The 18,613-nt window shown below is 46.6% G+C and overlaps 1 protein-coding gene across 1 annotated transcript; it reads left to right on the top strand.

The window, feature by feature from the left end:
* Positions 1–10,159: 10,159 nt before the first annotated feature.
* On the top strand, positions 10,160–13,170 carry CEBPD (CCAAT enhancer binding protein delta). The gene has a single exon (XM_069220130.1). It carries the CDS (start codon positions 11,062–11,064, stop codon positions 12,001–12,003), a length of 942 nt encoding a protein of 313 aa, XP_069076231.1. The 5' UTR covers positions 10,160–11,061; the 3' UTR covers positions 12,004–13,170.
* Positions 13,171–18,613: the final 5,443 nt, after the last annotated feature.

Here is an 18,613-nt window from a genome sequence, read left to right as displayed (position 1 = left end):
TGGACCATATTGAAGCCTGTGGTCGTATTGGTGGATGTAGTGGTGACACAGTGGGGGAGCTAAGTGTGTCTTGCACACCCGTATTAGAGGTATCACCAGTTAATGAAAGGAAGGCTCAGAGGAAGAACAACTTAAAAGGGAAAGTAACAATTACTGGGAAAAGTGTTAAAGGAAGCAAAAGAAGTGCTGTTAAAAAAAACAACGGCCCTTATTTATACTTTTTTTGCGCCGCATTTGCGCCCCTTTTTGACACAAAAACGGCGCAAACTTACAAAATACAATTGTATTTTGCACGTTTGCGCCATTTTTGTGTCAAAAAATTATGCATACGCGGCGCTAAAAAAGTATAAATATGGGCCTATGTATTTTTCACTACAATCACAGTCAGTAGGGCAACACCAAAATATGCTACAACTTGGAAAAGAACCAGAGGTTCAACAGCAGAATGTAGGTTAAAGTACCTCTGATGGGAGCCCAGGATAAAACTATGAAACAAACCATGAAAAATCCAGCCCTGCAGTGCAACAAATTGTGTACTCTTCACTCCCACATAAACCGAGTGCCCACAGGATATAGGACAAGTTTAAGTTTAGTGCCAGATGCTACGAATGGGGGCAAGGCAGCAAAGAATCAGAACCAGTTAATTATCTGTGCAACAGAAGACCCGCCATATAGCGAGGATAACTCGCCTGCACAGAAATGAAAAACAATGCAACATCAAAGTAAAGATACTTATACTGGAGATAAAAGTACTATCAAAGGAGAACACTCTGCACAGGCACATTATCTTTGCGCTGCTGCAAACAGTAATGATGCCTGCCAACTAAAATCTCATCTTACCATCGACTGACTGTCCTTAGTTAATACCAAGCCACAACCCAGGACTGACACGTCCGGTAACAGAGGATATGGATCACAGTATAAGACAGCCATCCATGGAAGCCTTGTTGAAGGGCCTGTGCCTCAGTTTTCCTCTCCCCCTCCCTCCTCAAAAAGTCTTAATGACCAGCCATGACCAGGTGATCTGCGCCCACAGAAGGGTCCTTCCCAACAGATGTATGATACTGCACAGGAAAGACAAGACAAATGTTTGAGGAACCCAGGAGACAAAGTAGGTAGGAAAATAACCAATTTGAGGGCAACAGGGAATTTCGAAATAAAAATGAAGAGCAGGTGGCCTCAATCATATTCACCCCAGAGTATATTTCAAGAGGGAGTCAAGACATCCTCAACGGGAGCAATATTCTACATCTTATTAATTCCCTGCCAGGTCTCCAGTCTGTAAAGACTAACGATTTGTTGTCAGTCAGATTCATACAAACAAAAGGACCAAGTAATAGAGAATCTACACAAACAGTCTGGGCCTCCTCAAGGAGAGTCAAAGAGATTCAAAACCAGCCAATCCTAATTAAGTCCAGGGGCATCAGCATAGACTCCCCGGAAAAGGAACTGTATCCCGCTATATTTCGTGAATATGCAAGGAGACAGCATCCAGAAAGTACATTTGAGTCTAATTACAATTCTGGCTCAGTGTTAAAAGACGCAATAAGCTCCCATCAGCAACTCTTTAATCAGTCAAATTTGATGAACATGAGGTATTGAAAACCTAGCAATACATGATGGAATGAATTCTGCCTCGCTGTCCTGCCACAATTGAGACCGTCATTGGCAGATCAAGAACTGAAAAACCTGTAGATTATACAGACATCCACTGTCCTCGAAACTAAATCAAGGCTGCCTTTAAAACATTTTAGCTGGAATATAGCAGATCTATATTCTAAAATGGAGGACAAGGACTGGTTAGATTTCCTAAAGCAACTAGACATTTGTAGTCTCCAGGAAATATAGTCTGTCAATACAATAGATCTAGATGGCTATTCTACATTTAGTATATCAGCAATTAAACAGCAAAAGGCAAGGTCAATATGGGGCCTAACCACGTGGATCAGAACATCGCTACTTGAAAGTTCTGAAATAACACATTCCATATTAAACAATTATATCCAAACAAACTATCATGTTAAGAAACAAGGCATGGGAATTAGAAATTATGAATGTATACTTTCTACCTGGCAGCTTGTCCAAAGTCAAACCTGTTGTTCATCTGTTTAAGGAGCACCCGCTGAGGAAAAGATCCGAAGAACAACCAAAACTACCTCCTGACATCATTTTGGGAAAACCTCTCCAATGCTGCAAGAATTTCCTGTTGATATGCAGCGATGTTAATACTAAGCCGCATCCCATATTGGGGGGGTGACCTAATAACTGAAGAAGACAGCTCCTGGAACATCCCACTCCCCCCCATGGAACAAAGAAGTACAAAGAAAGCTGAAATGTTATTTGAAGCTCTAATAGAAGGCGGAATGTGTACTCTAAATGGAAGAACTAAATCAGATAAGTCTTTAAAATCAACATTTCGAGTCAACAGTAGGCAAAGTGTAACAGATTATATTGAAATAAATATTGAAGCGTGACATTATATCATAGACATGAAAGTCTTGGACAGGATAGAAAGCAACCATGATCCACTCCTACTGGAAATGGCCCTTCGGAATGCAGGTTCTCTGATCACTACCCTCTTCAATACACAAAAATTGGTAAATTATTGTATTAAAACCAAACAGGAAAAACATTGCAACGTTTGATAGGTGTGAATCATATACTCTCAGTCCAAACTGGATCGCACCATATACTACGACCTTAGCCCTACATGGAAACAAAGTGACCCAGCAGTTGCAGTTGTTCAAAGAATTGTTAGTACAAACATTCGTGGAAAGAAACAAGAGCATTAGCAACTCCTTCAAAAATCTACCACGTGATGACCAAGGCTGGGTTGATTAGGAATGGTTAAAGTTAAAAAAGGCACCTTTCCTGGCCCTTATACATCGACACTTGAGTAACATTAATGAGAAAGTATTCATCAATCTTAGGCAGCAATACACAAGATTGTTGAGGTGCAAAAAGAAGCTCCATCCCCACAAGCTCTGGGAAAATCTCTTGCATGCAATTTCCTCGAGAAACATAAGAAAATTCTGGGAACTAAATAGATGGGGCTGTGAAGGACCTCCCAAAAATTTGGAATTGAACATTAGTCCACAGCTTTGGATCAATCACTTTACTATCTTGTATCAAGAAGAAGGCAAGACTGCATTGAAAGGCTCCGAAGACCTACTAGGTCAATATCAGGTGCAGAGGAGGGAATGCCAGACCACGGGAGCTCATGCAACCCGTGAAAAAACGCGCCATCATAGCCAAGCGGCACAAGGAGCCTGAAATAGCAGATCAGCCGACTATCGCCACTGCCCAGCCAATGTCCCTTAGTAAATCTTGGTGCAAAATCTGCACTAAGAAGCAATTTCCAGAACTCAGCGAAAAGGAAGTTGCTCAAGCCAGTCTCTCGCAAAAATCACATAAGGCAGCAGGCACAGATAAAGTTCAAGGAGATGTTTATCGCAACCATTAGGATTATGGCTGCCAGTATTAACTCTATCCTATAATCACATCTGGTCCTCTTAAAAAAATACCTGCATCCTGGAAAAAATCAATAATTGTGCCCCTACATAAAAAAGGATCTATGGCTCAGGTATCGAATTATAGGCCAATGCCACTGCTTGACAGCGCCAGCAAAATCTTTGGCAAATTGATACTTTCCCATCTAGATCAGTGGATAGAGGAAAGAGACCTAATATCACCATGCCAAGCAGGTTTCAGGAGTGGCCAGAGCACTATAGATCAGCTCTTCAGGATGAATCTAATTTGTTCTAAATATGTCTGCCAAAAAAATTCCCCACTGTACTTGGTATTTGCTGATCTCCAAACTGCCGTTGACAGCGTTGATCTCTCTGCCCTATGGCATATCTTGACAGAAATGAGTGTCCCAGAGAAGATCTTGAAGTTAATAATTTCCGTGCATACTGTCAATATCACCTGGGTCAGATACAGCACTAGGAATGAATATACATCAGAGATTCCAATTCAACGAGACATTAAGCAAGGTTGTGGCCTCACACCAACCTTATTTAACTGTTACATAAATGAGTTTGTTCAAATCTTAAGACTTAAGCCTTGATGTGCCGAAACTATCCAACGAAAGCATACCAATACTGCTGTTCGCAGATGCAGAGTTATCGATGCACCGCCTATTGAAAGGTTTTGAGTCCTTTTGCGTTTACAGAAAATTGATGATTAATGATGGGAAGTCTTAGTCAGAAGTGGAAGCTGCAAGACACTTTTAATGTCAACAATAGGCCTTTGGACCGGTCACTACATATGACTATCTGGGATGTCAAGTGGACAGAAAACAAGTATGTCCCTACAGGTATGCAAAAGCAACATCTCCTAGGCCTAGCAAGCTGCCATGGTGCTGAGATTTGCAAACTCTAGTGGCAACCATTCCGTGATATCAACACTTTTGGTGTACTAAATGAAGGCAAGGGAGGCAAGGCTATATGGTGCAGAGATCTGGGGATTTAGGAAGTTCCCAGCAATACAAATAACTGAAAATAGCTTTATAAAAATGATTATTACAGCTGGGTTGTGGCATCCCGATGGGCACCATAAGAATAGATCTCCGTATAGGAAAAACTGAAGACTGCATTGCCTTGGCACTGATAAAATACTGCTTCCGCATCTGGTCCAAGGAGGAAATGGCCCCCTATAGAGCATCATTAGCAGATTTTTTTAAGTTACAAAATCATCACAAGTTGTCGTGGTTTATGCATGTGTCAGATGTTTTACCTACCATTGGGCTAAAAGAACTGTGAGCCCATCCTGAAAAAATTACAAAAGCCAGCTTATCAGAGGCCATAAAGGCTTATTGGAATCAAAATATTTTGACTTGTAATCAACGTGGCCCTTTGTTAAATTGTAATCTATTGTTCAACCAGGATAACGACCCGGCCATCTCTTTATATAAAAGTTTGCATGCCAGTGGCCTCAGTGACCAAAAGGTGGTCCGCAAATCGTTTGGAGGGGCCTGATTGATGCCCTTGTGCTTTGGGCAGTCAAGAAACATTATCTCACTTTCTTTTGTTATTCCATTTCCAGCTTTCCTGCCGCAAGCAGTATCTACGCCCACTTTTTCAAAAGCATAGGATTAGGAAATGCAAAGAGGCTGAAGCCCTACGCATGTGATCTGACGACAAAGACTTTGTGATGGTTGTCTTCACATAAATTTTCGTGCATGGAAATTAAAAAGCGTTGCGTAAAGTTGTGTTCTAACTTTGACAAACTCACTAATTGCGTTGATAATGTTATGGAGGTAATTAGCATTTTCTGTATAGAAAATATTGCGTACTATGTTTGTCATGCATTGGCCATAAGGGCAGCATTCTCAACCGCTTCTATCTGTTTTAATGATGATGGTCACTGTTGGCATAGTATTGGTTGAGGGAAATGTACCAGGCCTGTAGATTGGTTGAACTTTGGGTCATTCTGGGTTGACTACCTTATTATCAGTTTTTATTCATTTAGAAGTTTTATCATTGTATGCATATTATGATCGGAGTACATTTAGATGATTCTCAGGCATGAACTGCACAGAATTACACCAGATATGATCATGTATGACCTTGGCCACAAAAACGTTGTCTGAGTCCTACATCAGAAAGTAACTTAATTGATAGCAAGGTCGACGTAGTGCGAAAACCCATTATCACAACCCTTAGGGGTGTCTGACATGTAAGAAAAGGGAAGGTTTAGGCCTGGCAAATGGGTACACTTGCCAAGTCGAATTTACAGTTAAAACTGCACACACAGACACTGCAATGGCAGGTCTGAGACATGGATACAGAGCTACTTATTTGGGTGGCACAACCAGTGCTGCAGGCCCACTAGCAGCATTTGATTTACAGGCCCGGGGCACCTCTAGTGCACTGTACTAGGGACTTACTAATAAATCAAATAGGCCAATCATGGATAAACCAATTACATACAATTTACACAGAGAGCATATGCACTTTAGCACTGGTTAGCAGTGGTAAAGTGCCCAGAGTTCAAAATCCAACAGCAACATGTCAGAAAAAATAGAAGGCAGGAGGCAAAAAGATTGGGCATAAACTAAACTAAAATGTCCAACAAATACTTAATGCATAACATAGTTTTTCGAGCTCAGAATCTGTCAGGTAGGAATAATAACACTGCAGACGCTTTATCCTGTTCGCAGTAGCAGAGATTCTCTGTGGTTTAGCACCCGGAGTGGATCTGCAGAAGATAATGGTACCTCAGGAGGTTTGGACCTGGCACAATGAGGATCTCAAAGAGTTTTCGTTGTTTAACACCAGGATGGAACTAAGTTGACAACAGGTCAGATTTTGCCAATCATGAGAAAAGTATTGTTGTATATGGGGGAAATTCTTGGCCATTTTGGGACACAATCATTTCAAACTGGTGCAGCCTCAGAAGCTGCGAGATTGGGGGTTTCTGTCCGTGTTGGGTAGATGGTCTTTTAACTGCTGTTTGTGCTACATTAGAAGCTTAGGCGGGTTATAAAGGCGAAAGCTATTTTTCTTCCTTATTGTGTTCTGGGACTCTTGCTTTCGGCTTTCTCAGTTTGGATTTTGGGCGGCATTCCTCTGTGAAGTGGGCAGCGAAGCATGCTGAGAAGCGTCCATGGGGAAATAATTTGGAGTTACGATTTGAAGATGTGCATTTAGAAATGTGGGGTAATGAAATGGGGCCAATTACTCCCTTGTGTGTCTAACTTCATTATTAACAGGCTTTGCTCCAATGTTTTAGTTTTGAAGCTTGGGGAAAATGATTTAGTCAAGGAATCTGATTTGGGGTTAATTAATGCTCTGAGTGCAGATTTCCACATAACATGTAGGTCATGTTGGGAACGCACGTAATTTTGACGGCTTTTATTCCAAAGCGGGTATGGAGGGAAGCTTTCAAATATGCAGCTTTAGATAAGACAAGAAGGAAAGTAAATAGGGGTTTGCTGAGATTTTGTAAAGCTAAAGTATTGGGATGGTTAGAACATCGGGACATTAAAAAAGATTACCCTGAATTGTTTCAGCTAGATGGGGTACATTTATGGTTTGTAGGAAATTACATATCTATTTTTGGAGATAAAAGACTCACTTGCTTCAAACGAAAGGATGATATTGATGGCTGTTCGGTGACAGCCTCATATTGATATTTCTTCATTGCAACCCCAACTTTTTTCTAATGCTTTTAAGTTTGTGCATCAAAGATTGTTTGGCAACAGCCATGCCATTAATTTCGACTCACAATTTCTGTTTCTGAACTGTTTAGCGACAGTCCACGATGCTCATTACCCACAGTAAAAAAATTGATTATGGAAGCCCATACTCGGGGGTGAGCGGGAACAAGAAACATGCAGGGATTTTTCTTGGTGGCAGAAAGGAGAAAGCTCAAGACAGGATTGAATGGTCGGAGGCCTGGCTGTTTAGGCGGGCTCAGGGAATGCAAGGATCCGATGGTCGGGGTGGAGTTCTGGAGGGCAGAGTAGGAAGGAAGGTGATTAGAAGAAATTAGTGTTTTATGACTTTGTTGTACTGTTCCGTTTTGGTGGAAATGTTTAGGGGTGGCGTGTTAGGGTTTCTATTGTATTAGTGAGGTCGGGGTCATTTAAATTATGTTTGGTAATTTAAAAGAGTCGGCATACCTGCCCTAATGAACTAGTCTTTTGCTCTTAAACTTGCCCGTTGACTACAATGACCCAAAAATGCGAATTTTGAGGAGCTTAGCCACGAAAATACCACTTGCTATTTTTCCATCTGTGACACTTATTGGAGTCTATTAAGACTGAGGCTTGAATCTACATCTCTGAGACGGTCAATGAAGGCTCAAGGCGTCTGCTAGGTGGAACGAAAGTATCACATTATATGGCTCGAAGCGAGGTAGTTTAAGCAGGCGCATAGCAACCTTACAGAGATCTATCTGACTAACCCTATCTGCAGAACGCCACAGCAGATCTCAGCTGCGCTTTTCGCAAGTCACGCCAGTTCACCACTAGATGGCACTGGTTCTACAGTAAGAGACTGGCTTGACAGCTAAGTGCTGCGTCACTGCCATAAAACGGAGGTCAATCCAGGAGTCACCAGCGCTCACCGGCAGCCACCATTAACCCCTGAGTGCGATTACCCTCCGCCATCATCATCCCTTGTGACATTTTCAAAGTTTAATACGGCGCGCACACATGGTATGAAGGAAGAAACATCGCATCCTTCTATAGAACAAAACGCGCGGCTTGAGGAGTGCCATGGTATTTGTTCCTTGGCGGGGAGAGGCCGTTCCAAATAGTGACTGCCGAGGCGTTTACTGGATTGCTACGGCTCCATAAACAGGACGGCGGAGCGGAATGCAGGGCGTGAGGGGAATGAAGGCGGCTGTAAATCTCGGCAGTGCTGGACACTCATTACTCTCTCACAGCCTCCTTACGTCACGGGACACATCCCTCCAGAACAGTCGCGGCAGCGCCGGGTTCTAGCTGTGTTTACGTATTTTCCTGGGGTGTCCCTTCCTAAAAGTCAGTTATGCCCGTTGCATTTGAACAGGAAGTTGAATCCTGCCGCTTCTGCACCAAAACGTTCCTCTTTTCCACTTTCTGAACGTAGCCGAACCGCATGAAACAGACTTCTCGGAAACTTGTTCTGCCCCAGAGCACGGTAGATAGAGGGGCCGGCGCCGTGCCTTTCAACGGGCGCGAGCGCCTGTGTGTACACATTCCTGCAATTCATAAACCTATGCCTATTTACGAGTCAGTCAAGGAAACTCAGGCAGGAGTTGTGTGCCTTTGGAGGTGGGTAGGTCAGTTCGGTTGTTGTACAGAAATGTGTGCAGCCTGCAGGTCACAGCTGCCCTACAAGATAACTCGCAGGGGTGAGGTGCCTGCTGCACGGTGTGTAAGAGAGGGAGTGATATACCGACCGAATATCACAGTTGTGAATCCCAGTCATGTGTGTGTGTGTGTGTGTGGGGGGGGCGACTGCGTGCGGGTGAGTGATATATAGATATATATATATATATACCGGCGGCAGGTCACAGTTACGCACGTCAGTAATGTAGGGTTGGTGTGCCTGTTGCACAGATCTGTCAAACAACTTTCAAGTCACGAGTCTGATTATCTTCCGACACTTCAGCACCATTTGAGAGTGCAACACACTCTCTGTTAATTGCATCGTCACAGTCACCCCGAAACCGCTTTTTAATTATGTAAAAAAAAAAAAAGGTTGTGATAAGTGCGGTGTGCATGTGCCAAACATTAAGTAAGTGCAAATGTGGACAAAGCAGAGGGGAGATGTGCGCATACGTCTGTTAAAGGTCAATTAATTCACTAAAGCAAAAAATATCGACATAGAGAATGGTCTGTTGGCAGGGAAACCGTAGTATGTAAGAATTCTTAAGAACATTCTTCGTTTTAAACAACTTTTGACGTTTCAAAATGGACAGGTGTGAGACTCCACTTGTGTTCCGAAGTCCATTAAACGTGAACCAGAGTCGGGATGCTCTTCACGAAGCGAGTCCCTCTGGAGCACTCCCAATCGCAGAGCTCAGGCTGCGACGCGAGGCTCTCCAGCTCAGTGGCTGGCAATGTGCACCGAAGTGTGAGACGTCCGTTCAACTGTGCCAGACTCCCTCCCAACTGGAGGCTGTGCACCAGTGGGTGAAACTGTTTTGCGAGATGTAAGATCTAGACACTGCGAACCAGGATGTGAAAATCACTCCCAGACTGTGCCTTTAGGGTGAGACTATTGTGTGAGACTCACTCCACTCAACTAGCCCCTCCGCGGTGTGAGAGTAAACTCCGCAGATGGGTGTAGCAAGGGGTGAGACAGTTGTGTCAGTCATTCCCCAGCAATAAGCGTTTTCTCCGAGGTAGATGTCACCCTCAAGACTATATGCAGAAAGGGTGAGACACTGCTGCGAAAGTCAGTTCCAATCATCGATCCTGGGATAGGACCTGAGGTGTAAGACTTATGCCCAGAGACTGTGCGCCACAGTGCGAGACTGGTGTGCCAGACTCACTCCCAATCAAAGAGCTTCCCTCCGAAGATGTGAGACTCGCAGCAAAAGTCTTTACGGTTTATTACACCAAGGTTTAAGACGCATCTCGAGAAGCTGTGCATCCAGGGGTGAGCCAATGTCAGACACTTTCCCCGTCAACGATCCTCACCCCCTAAGACTGCAGCAAGGTATAAGACTCGCTTCCAGAGGCTGCGCACCTAGGGGTGAGACTGTGGTATTGGGATCACGTCTAGTGAGCTCTCCTCGGTGGTGAGTGAGTGACTGGGCGCCCCTCCTGCTGGAGGGTCGGGCAGAGAAGGTCTGCTGCTCTTTGCTGCCTTGGCCGGTTCAGGCGGGCAGCCGACGTCCCTGCACTTTGGCCGGGCTTCGGGTCAGTGCTCTCCTGGCTGCGGGTGGTAACAGCGCTTCCTCTGCTCTCACACACGCAGCACAGCCCTCCCCGCACCCCTGGGGGCCCCGCACCGCCTCCCTCAGAGCTGTCAGCGGCGTCACCGAGGGTGGAGCCACGCCTGGCTATATAGAAAGCACTGGAGGTGCCTGGACTCAGATTCAGCGCAGCTTTCAGGCACTCAAGAACTACAGGGTGCCTAAGAGCACAGCGGCACCCTCCTGAGCACAAGCCACAGGTGCCCAGGAGCACAGCGGCATCCTCCTGAGCACAAGCGGTGCCAGGCGCCCAGCGGCATCCTCCTGAGCACAAGCGGTGCCAGGCGCACAGCGGCATCCCCCTGAGCACAAGCCACCGGTGCCAGGTGCACAGCAGCACCCTCCGGAGCAGAAGCCACCGGTGCCCAGGAGCACCCTCGGCGTACCGGACACGGGGTGTCTCTAGCAGAGACTGCAGGATCAGACGGGAGAGGGGAGTGCAGAGTCCAAGAGAGCGCCGCACAAGAACCGCCAACTTCAAGAGGAGCGGCAGCGGCAGGGTCGCCTGGGCACACGTGCAGAGAGGGGCGCCCCTAGCAGGTGGCGCAGCCGGCAGCGGCCGTACCCTCACTGAGAGCCCGGGAGCAGAGCGTCCGCGGGAGGCCGCCCCCGAGCCCGCGCCCGCCGGGTGCCCGCAGCCTGCCCATGAGCGCCCTGTACAGCCTGGAGCCCGCGCTGTGCTACAGGAACTGGTCCATGGAGCCGGCCAACTTCTACACCGAGAGCCGGGCGGACAAGCCGGGGGGCCGGGGGCCGCCGTGCGCGCCGCAGCAGCAGCAGCAGCAGCAGCCGGCGGACGGCGAGGAGGACGGCGAGCGCGGCTCCGGGACCCTGGCCGAGCTCAGCGCCGCGCCCGCCATCTACGACGACGAGAGCGCCATCGACTTCAGCTCGTACATCGACGCCATGTCGGCGGTGCCCACCCTGGAGCTGTGCCACGACGAGCTCTTCGCCGACCTCTTCAACCACAGCCAGCCGCAGGCCAAGGCCGAGCCCCGGGCGCAGGACTTCCAGTACCTGGGCGGCGGCGGCGGGCCGCAGCTCAAGGACCTGAGCGCGCTCTCGTCGCTGCTGGGCGGCGCGGCTCCGCAGGCCCGGGCCGCCGTCAAGCAGGAGCCCGCCTGGAGCGACGGCGACCTCTCCTCCCCGCTGCCCTCGCAGGTGGCCGCCTGCGCCCAGACGGCCGTGCAGCTGCCCGGGGGCCCGCAGCCCACGCCGCCCACCTCCCCGGAGCCCAGCTCCTCGTGCTCCAGCGGCCGCTCGCCCGGCCTGTGCGGCGGCGGCGGCGGCGGCAAGGAGCGGCACGGCAAGAAGAGCCTGGACCGCGGCAGCCCCGAGTACCGGCAGCGGCGGGAGCGCAACAACATCGCCGTGCGCAAGAGCCGCGACAAGGCCAAGCAGCGCAACCAGGACATGCAGCAGCGGCTGCTCGAGCTCTCCAGCGAGAACGAGCGGCTGCACAAGCGCATCGAGCTGCTCTCCCGGGACCTGGCCGGCCTGCGGCACTTCTTCAAGCAGCTGCCGGCCGCCGCGCAGGCCTTCGCCCCGCAGCCCGCCGGCGTGCCCAGCGGCGTGGACTGCCGGTGACTGCGCGCACGGCGGCGCCCGGGGCTCCACGGACTATGAGCCCGCGGGCGGGGGGGGGGGAGACTCCTGTCGAATGTGAGTTTTTTGTTTTTGCCGAGGACGTATACCCGAGGGCTGTGCAAAGAAATGAGCCTCGCTTTTGTCGCACAAAGACTGCAGGGACTATCCCTCTTCTAAGTTTATTTACGGTACAGGCTGGACCGTCGGACTGAAGGGTCGAGAGCTGCGACGCCTTAATAATGTTCGTTTCGGCCTTCGACTAAAGGGGTGGTTAAACGAGCCTCCCGATGAATGTTTTCTGCCTTAGACACAACATGACCTCTTGATATGTTTCTGCGTTCTGGAAAAGACATGTCACGCAAAGAAATGATCTAAAATGACTAATCCTAGATATTAAAAACCTGTTGTAAGTTTGTTTTGAAGACACCAAGTGCCAACGATCTTCATGTATATTTACCACACAAGAGCTACTTTCCTGCTCTGTGCACGCAATTGTTTACTGTCTCATATGCAGAATAGGTGGAAAATCCACTTCCCCTCCCTAGCCCGTATACATGCCAACAGCAGACAATCACAAATCACTTTTATCAGGCATGTCTGCCAAAGTAACACAATCAACTATCCCCTTTGTGGCTATGGTAAACAGTTTTAAGTGAGTTTTTTTTAGGTTTCTCTGCGTGTTTGTTGAAACAGGCCTGTACGATCCCGCCCTCGTGTTGTGAACCTTTGACAGAAATGCTTAAACCAACAGGCCCCCTTTCGTGTTTTAACTCAATACCTCATTGGACGTTTTCAGACCACCTGTAGCAAGAAAGTACTGTGCAAAAGCCCAAAAAGTGAAATTGTGCTGGTTTTCAGTTTTTCTTTTATATATAGATGACTTTTGTACAATGAATGGGAGCGCTACTATTGGAGAATTGCCACAGACTATCAACGAAGCTAAAGACTTGTGTTTATTCCCTCCCTTAAATTATTTTTGTAATTGTAGTTTTTTCTACATTTTACTTTGTATTGAAGCAGCTATGGTACATTTGTAAAAACGTGATTCAAAAAACACATTTGTATTGTAGAACATTAGTGAACAAACAGACTGAGCATATTCGATTTTTTATATATATGTATACATTTTTACAGCATTTGTAAGAATAAAATGTATTTTAAATTGTACACTGAGTTTATTCTTCCTTGAGTTATTTTACATAACACTCCATGGCAACGGAAAGATGTGTCCAATCAGCATCTAATAGGCAGAAAACATTTGGGTAAATGTTGTCTGTCGAGCTAGGGGCCGAGGTGGGGGGGGGAGGTGCAATGCATTTCGTTAAATAACGCTTCAGCGCCATGCCCCACTGGAAAGGCAGTACTATTTGCTCGCTGCACTGCTACATGTTACTCAGTTTGAACACAATTCCCCAGCTTCCACTATTGCGGTGGTCATTTTAATTGCGTTTGCTAAACTTGCTGGTTTCAGTGCTGAACAGTAGGATCACTCAATGTACTTCTAAACACTCTTATATACTGTAATTTCTGCTCTAGCGTCATGTAAAAATAAATGCCCTCGTGGAAAATGTGGAAGCCGCTCAACTGCTTAACCCTAAAGGAGAGCCCCTTAAAAGTCCCTCCGTTTCCACCACTTTAATTCTGCACGCCCCCAAAGCCCAGTGCCCCCAGGTGCCTCGCGATCTCCCATAACAAGAACTGACATCCAAGGCACGCGGCATCCAGCCGCCGTGCAGTGGTTTCGCCCCAGTGGCTGCCACTGGAATAGCTCATAAAAAAATGCAAATTCATGTGTTATTTGAGGTAAGCCACAGGGTCATGTGCTACACGCTGGTGCACACGGCCGCGCTGGGGCTACGAAGAAAAACAGCACGTATCAGATGTTGCCACTCTAGTGACTGCCTTGGCCTTCCAGCTCACAGGGGCGCCCACGAGCATCAGCGCCGCGAGTGTTCGGCGCCTGGAAGCAGAGTTGCTCGAGTATTCAGGACGTTGAACCACAGTCGTGACCAATGTAAATAAAACTGTGTGCCCGAGCGTTCACATCAGACGCTGCTTTGAAACACTCATTGGTACATTAGTGCTTCTTTCAAAAGTTATGAACATGGCCAGTGTTAATGTTTTTAGAGCTACCAATTCGCGGGGATAAACAAGCGAGGCGCTGGTAGTGAAATGATTAGTCACGATGACACACGTGGTCAAGTGTGGATTCCGGGAGTAAAACCTAGAGCTCTCGTTTCCAGTAGTCAAGTGGCACAAATATACCGCCTCGCCCCGCCCCCCCGGTCCTTTAGGGTCTGTGACCCCCTGTCTCGTGCGACGGGCTGGTTTGTAATGTTTTGCGTGTCTGATTAAAAAATAATGGATTCTTCCAAATGGACCTTCTCTGCCTTGATTCCCACTTGCATATACACGTTCTCATATAACCGCTTCACCCACCGCCCAGCTCTGGGTTGACGTCCCTTGACTGCATTTACAGTGGATAAACTGCAAGGCTGGCAGATGGGATGGCTGAAGGTGTTTTTTAATCTCATATGGAAACAAACCAATCCGTACATTCACACAGTTTGGAAAAAGAAATGGAAGGCGTTTTCCCTTACACAGCGTGAAACGTACATTTTAGCTAACCTTCGACCCAATAGCGCTCTGCATGCTGAGACGCTTATACCAGATTGGCATGCCAAGTGCTGTTGGCTTCAAAGCCAGTGTTACCTGAAGGCGTCGCACATGGACCATTTAGCAACACAGACATCACTAGGCAAGTTATATATGGTGGGTTTAAAAATCAAGTTTTCTAATACGTTTACCCTAGAATCGCACTTCCTCTGCAGTACACATGTAGGCCAATAAAAGCATGCAGTTTTTGTACACAAAGATGACATATTTTTCCACACGTTCTAAGTGCTGCTGTCAGAGAGAATAACAGCACTGTTCAGCACCAACAATTGTATTTCTTGTCACCAAGCCACATTAAAATAAACGGGTACTTAAGAACACTGCACTAGAGCTGTAGCCGAGATCACACTTATGTCTAAGTGGGACCTATGATTCAGCGACTTAAAATTCAGTGACAGAATCAACGAACACCGCGTCCACAAAGAGGGCTCGTCATTAAGACAACTCAAAGCCCAGCGGAGTGGCATCAGGGCAACCAGTGGGAAAGTGAAGCTCTTGATGTTTGCGCACCTGATCTAATCAGTGCCACTGAAGCGGCAAATGCTGTCCTTATTTAGCCAACAGGTCACAGTCAGTGCTAAGTAACAATAGTTTACGAACTTTCCTACCGGTGGCATTCGTGCATTGAAAACCTGCTCTTCAGAAAGTGGGGAATTAGGGCTGGATGACATCCAGACAGGATTCCAGAGTCTGGGGGGACCTTCCAAGCCGCGCTCACCAGGAATCCTGTTTCCACGCCACCATCCTTAGATCTCAGCCTTCCAGCTCTTGCTTTCCCACGAGGGGCGTTTCTCACAAGTATGCCCTCTCTTTCACGAAGTAACACTCGGTCATTTTACTACACCGACCGGAAGGAAGGAAGGGATTGCGCCTGTCGCGTGCGTGGCCTTGTGGCGCTGCTGCCAAGGAGACTTCGCCGTCCTCCTACACAGCGCCTAGAAACCGAGGAGCTGCTCTCGGGACCGCGTAACTGGTGGGTCCGCAGGCCCTGGAGGGTACAGCATTTAAAGCTAGACCAGAAATCTAGAGGCGCAGACCAGGCCCGAGACCCATCTCAGGGGGGTTGCAGGACATCTCTCATCCAATCAGCAATAACCTGTTAATACCGCTGCGGTACCCGTAACGGTATCACCCGCTGAGCTCTGCGTGTTAAGATGTGACATGTTGTGTGTCGCTGTCTTGAGACTGGTCAGGGCTGGCACAATGTTAAATGTACTTTCGATAGTTCACACCCTCACCACCAGGCCTCATTAAATCAGTGAGCATTTCCTCATACTGGGTAACCAAATGGCTGCTAAATTGTTACAACAATAAAAAACACTCATTACGTTAACCCAATTTAAACTAGGACATCATAAACCTTCACAACCAAAATAGTCATAGCTGCCAAGACTTTTGTTAACGCAAAATGACTTACCTAAAAATTATTAATGAGTGTTTATGTGAATTTGTTAGAAAAATGATTAACGTAGAAAATTATGGCCCATATTTATACTTTTTAAGCGCCGCATTTGCGCCGCTTTTTGACGCAAAAACGGCACAAACTTACAAAATACAATAGTATTTTGCAAGTTTGTGCCGCTTTTGCAGCAAAAATGATTCAACTTCAATGCTTAAAAAGTATAAATATGGGCCTTAAAGCACGTTTGAAATTGTGACCTTGGAGATTGTCCACCAAGAGTCACAAATGCACTAATAAATGACTAGCATATATGAAATATAAAAAAATATATAAAATAATGTAGTAATGTGTCATATTGAGAGATATATCCTATGTTTTGCAATGATGGTAGGCCTTAACTTAGCTAATGTCTTGGCCTAGTTTAGCTAATGTCTTGGCCTAGTTTTTCCCAGGCCTCATGCAGAAGCTGTATTTCTTTGTGTTTAATGGAAAATGCCCACAACCTGAACTAACCGTGAACTGCTCATTGTTTAATAACATTTGCTTAGCTGAAACCTTTACATGAACCGACGGACAGGAGATGATAAAACTAGAATTGTGGCGATTGAGAGTGTAAAGCGCACTGAGTGTACTTTCCCAGGACTTGAACAATGAAAGCACTGACTGGAGAAGAAGATGCAACATTTTCGATACCTGACAAGCCGGACGATGAGGACATTGTGAAGCGGACCAATCAACAACATGAGAACTGTGAAAAATTAGAATTCATAGATTTGGAATAAAACAATTATTGGGTAGTCATAACCGGTGATTAATTGACCAATTGGAAATTGGGGGATAGTCTGAGTAACTTTGATATAACAATGTGACAGAGACGACAGACAGACCGATGGAGAGAGATGTCAGACGCAGATGCTAGATGTTGCTAAGGTGATTTGAGATTATATCATTGGGTTCATACTTTTGTGAGTCTGATGTGATGCTGACCAATTGATGACCTGAGGACGAAGACTGACTCTGTTGCTGATCCGTACTGAAGATAGGTAGATATGATAATGTGACTGAATATAACATGCCTTTTCTTTCTAGGTACCAACTGCATTGTCTAAGTAGTTTTCTTAGCTAGATGTTTCTCCCAAAAATTCTTGGTCTAAATTGTTGTTGCATGAAGTCCCACATGCTGATGCTAATCTGGACTAGAGAAGGTTTCCCTTACATGATAATCTGACTGATTTAAGAGACAAATGATTGACAGACTGTTTTGCTGAACTCTATGAATAGGGGAAACTTGCTACTTTTGATCTTTCTATTGAATCTTACTAATGCATTAGAATACGTTTTGATGCAAGTTTTGGTTAGATTAGGTTTTTGGCGCCCTATAATAATTAATATGGAACTCTTTTGATTTGATTTGAATTGCGTTTGAATAATCTTATGACTTAGTATTGTAACAAATAGGGAAATAAAATCACTAAAACGTATAACAAGTTGTGGTTATTTATGACTGGAGGGTCATGGAATGTTAGGTTCTTGATTCATTGCTGATGATGACTAATGTTTATTGAGTCGTGTATCGATTATTAGAGTACCAGCCATACCCTAGCTAGGATACTCCATGCGAATCAAAAGGTTCATCGACCTATGCCCGTCCCCTTGTAAGTTTACTTATTAAGGGCCAGGCGCGCTAACACTTTCCTCCAGTCTTGCATTTCTTAGACAACCACATCTTGCATGCAAGGATTTCCAAGCCAGGACATATGGTAAGTGCCAGACTGCAAGCCCATGAAGCAAAGTCCTGCTGGTTAAACAAGCATTGGCAAAGTCAGTCGGTCGCACCTATACTAGAGCTATTTGATTGGCAATGTATTTTTACCATGCTGTACACCAGTGTGGTTGCTGTTCAGCATGGCTGAAAGTTGGTGGCGTGGAGTGTTGTAGGATAAAGTGGATTTGTTGGTATAGAGCATGGGTACTTACAAACTTTTTCTCGGGGGCCAAAATTGCAGTATGGTTTGTGGCCGAGGGCCGCACTGAAGTGACAGTGGGGGGCGGGGCTTAGAGGGGACAGGTCTTAGAGGGGGAACAACCACCCCACCACCTTTTTCAAAACAATGCCCCTACCCCAGTAACACACACAGCGCGCACACATACAGCGCCATCTGCTCTCACCCCTACCCCAGTAACACACACAGCGCGCACACATACAGCGCCATCTGCTCTCACCCCTACCCCAGTAACACACACAGCGCGCACACACACAGCGCCATCTGCTCTCACCCCTACCCCAGTAACACACACAGCGCCATCTGCTCTCACCCCTACCCCAGTAACACACACTGCGCCATCTGCACACAGCGCCATCTGCTCCCACCCCTACCCCAGTAACACACACAGCGCCATCTGCTCTCACCCCTACCCCAGTAACACACACACTGCGCCATCTGCACACAGCGCCATCTGCTCCCACCCCTACCCCAGTAACACACACAGCGCCATCTGCACACAGCGCCATCTGCTCTCACCCCTACCCCA

This window comes from Pleurodeles waltl, chromosome 2_2 (assembly GCF_031143425.1).
Source record: "Pleurodeles waltl isolate 20211129_DDA chromosome 2_2, aPleWal1.hap1.20221129, whole genome shotgun sequence".
NCBI lineage: Eukaryota > Metazoa > Chordata > Amphibia > Caudata > Salamandridae > Pleurodeles > Pleurodeles waltl.
Note: the sequence above shows the minus strand (reverse complement) of the source record. Positions and strands in the feature narration are given on the sequence as shown.

Excerpts from the sequence above, each read along its gene's own strand:
- CEBPD (XM_069220130.1), top strand. The coding sequence starts at position 11,062 with ATGAGCGCCCTGTACAGCCTGGAGCCCGCGCTGTGCTACAGGAACTGG.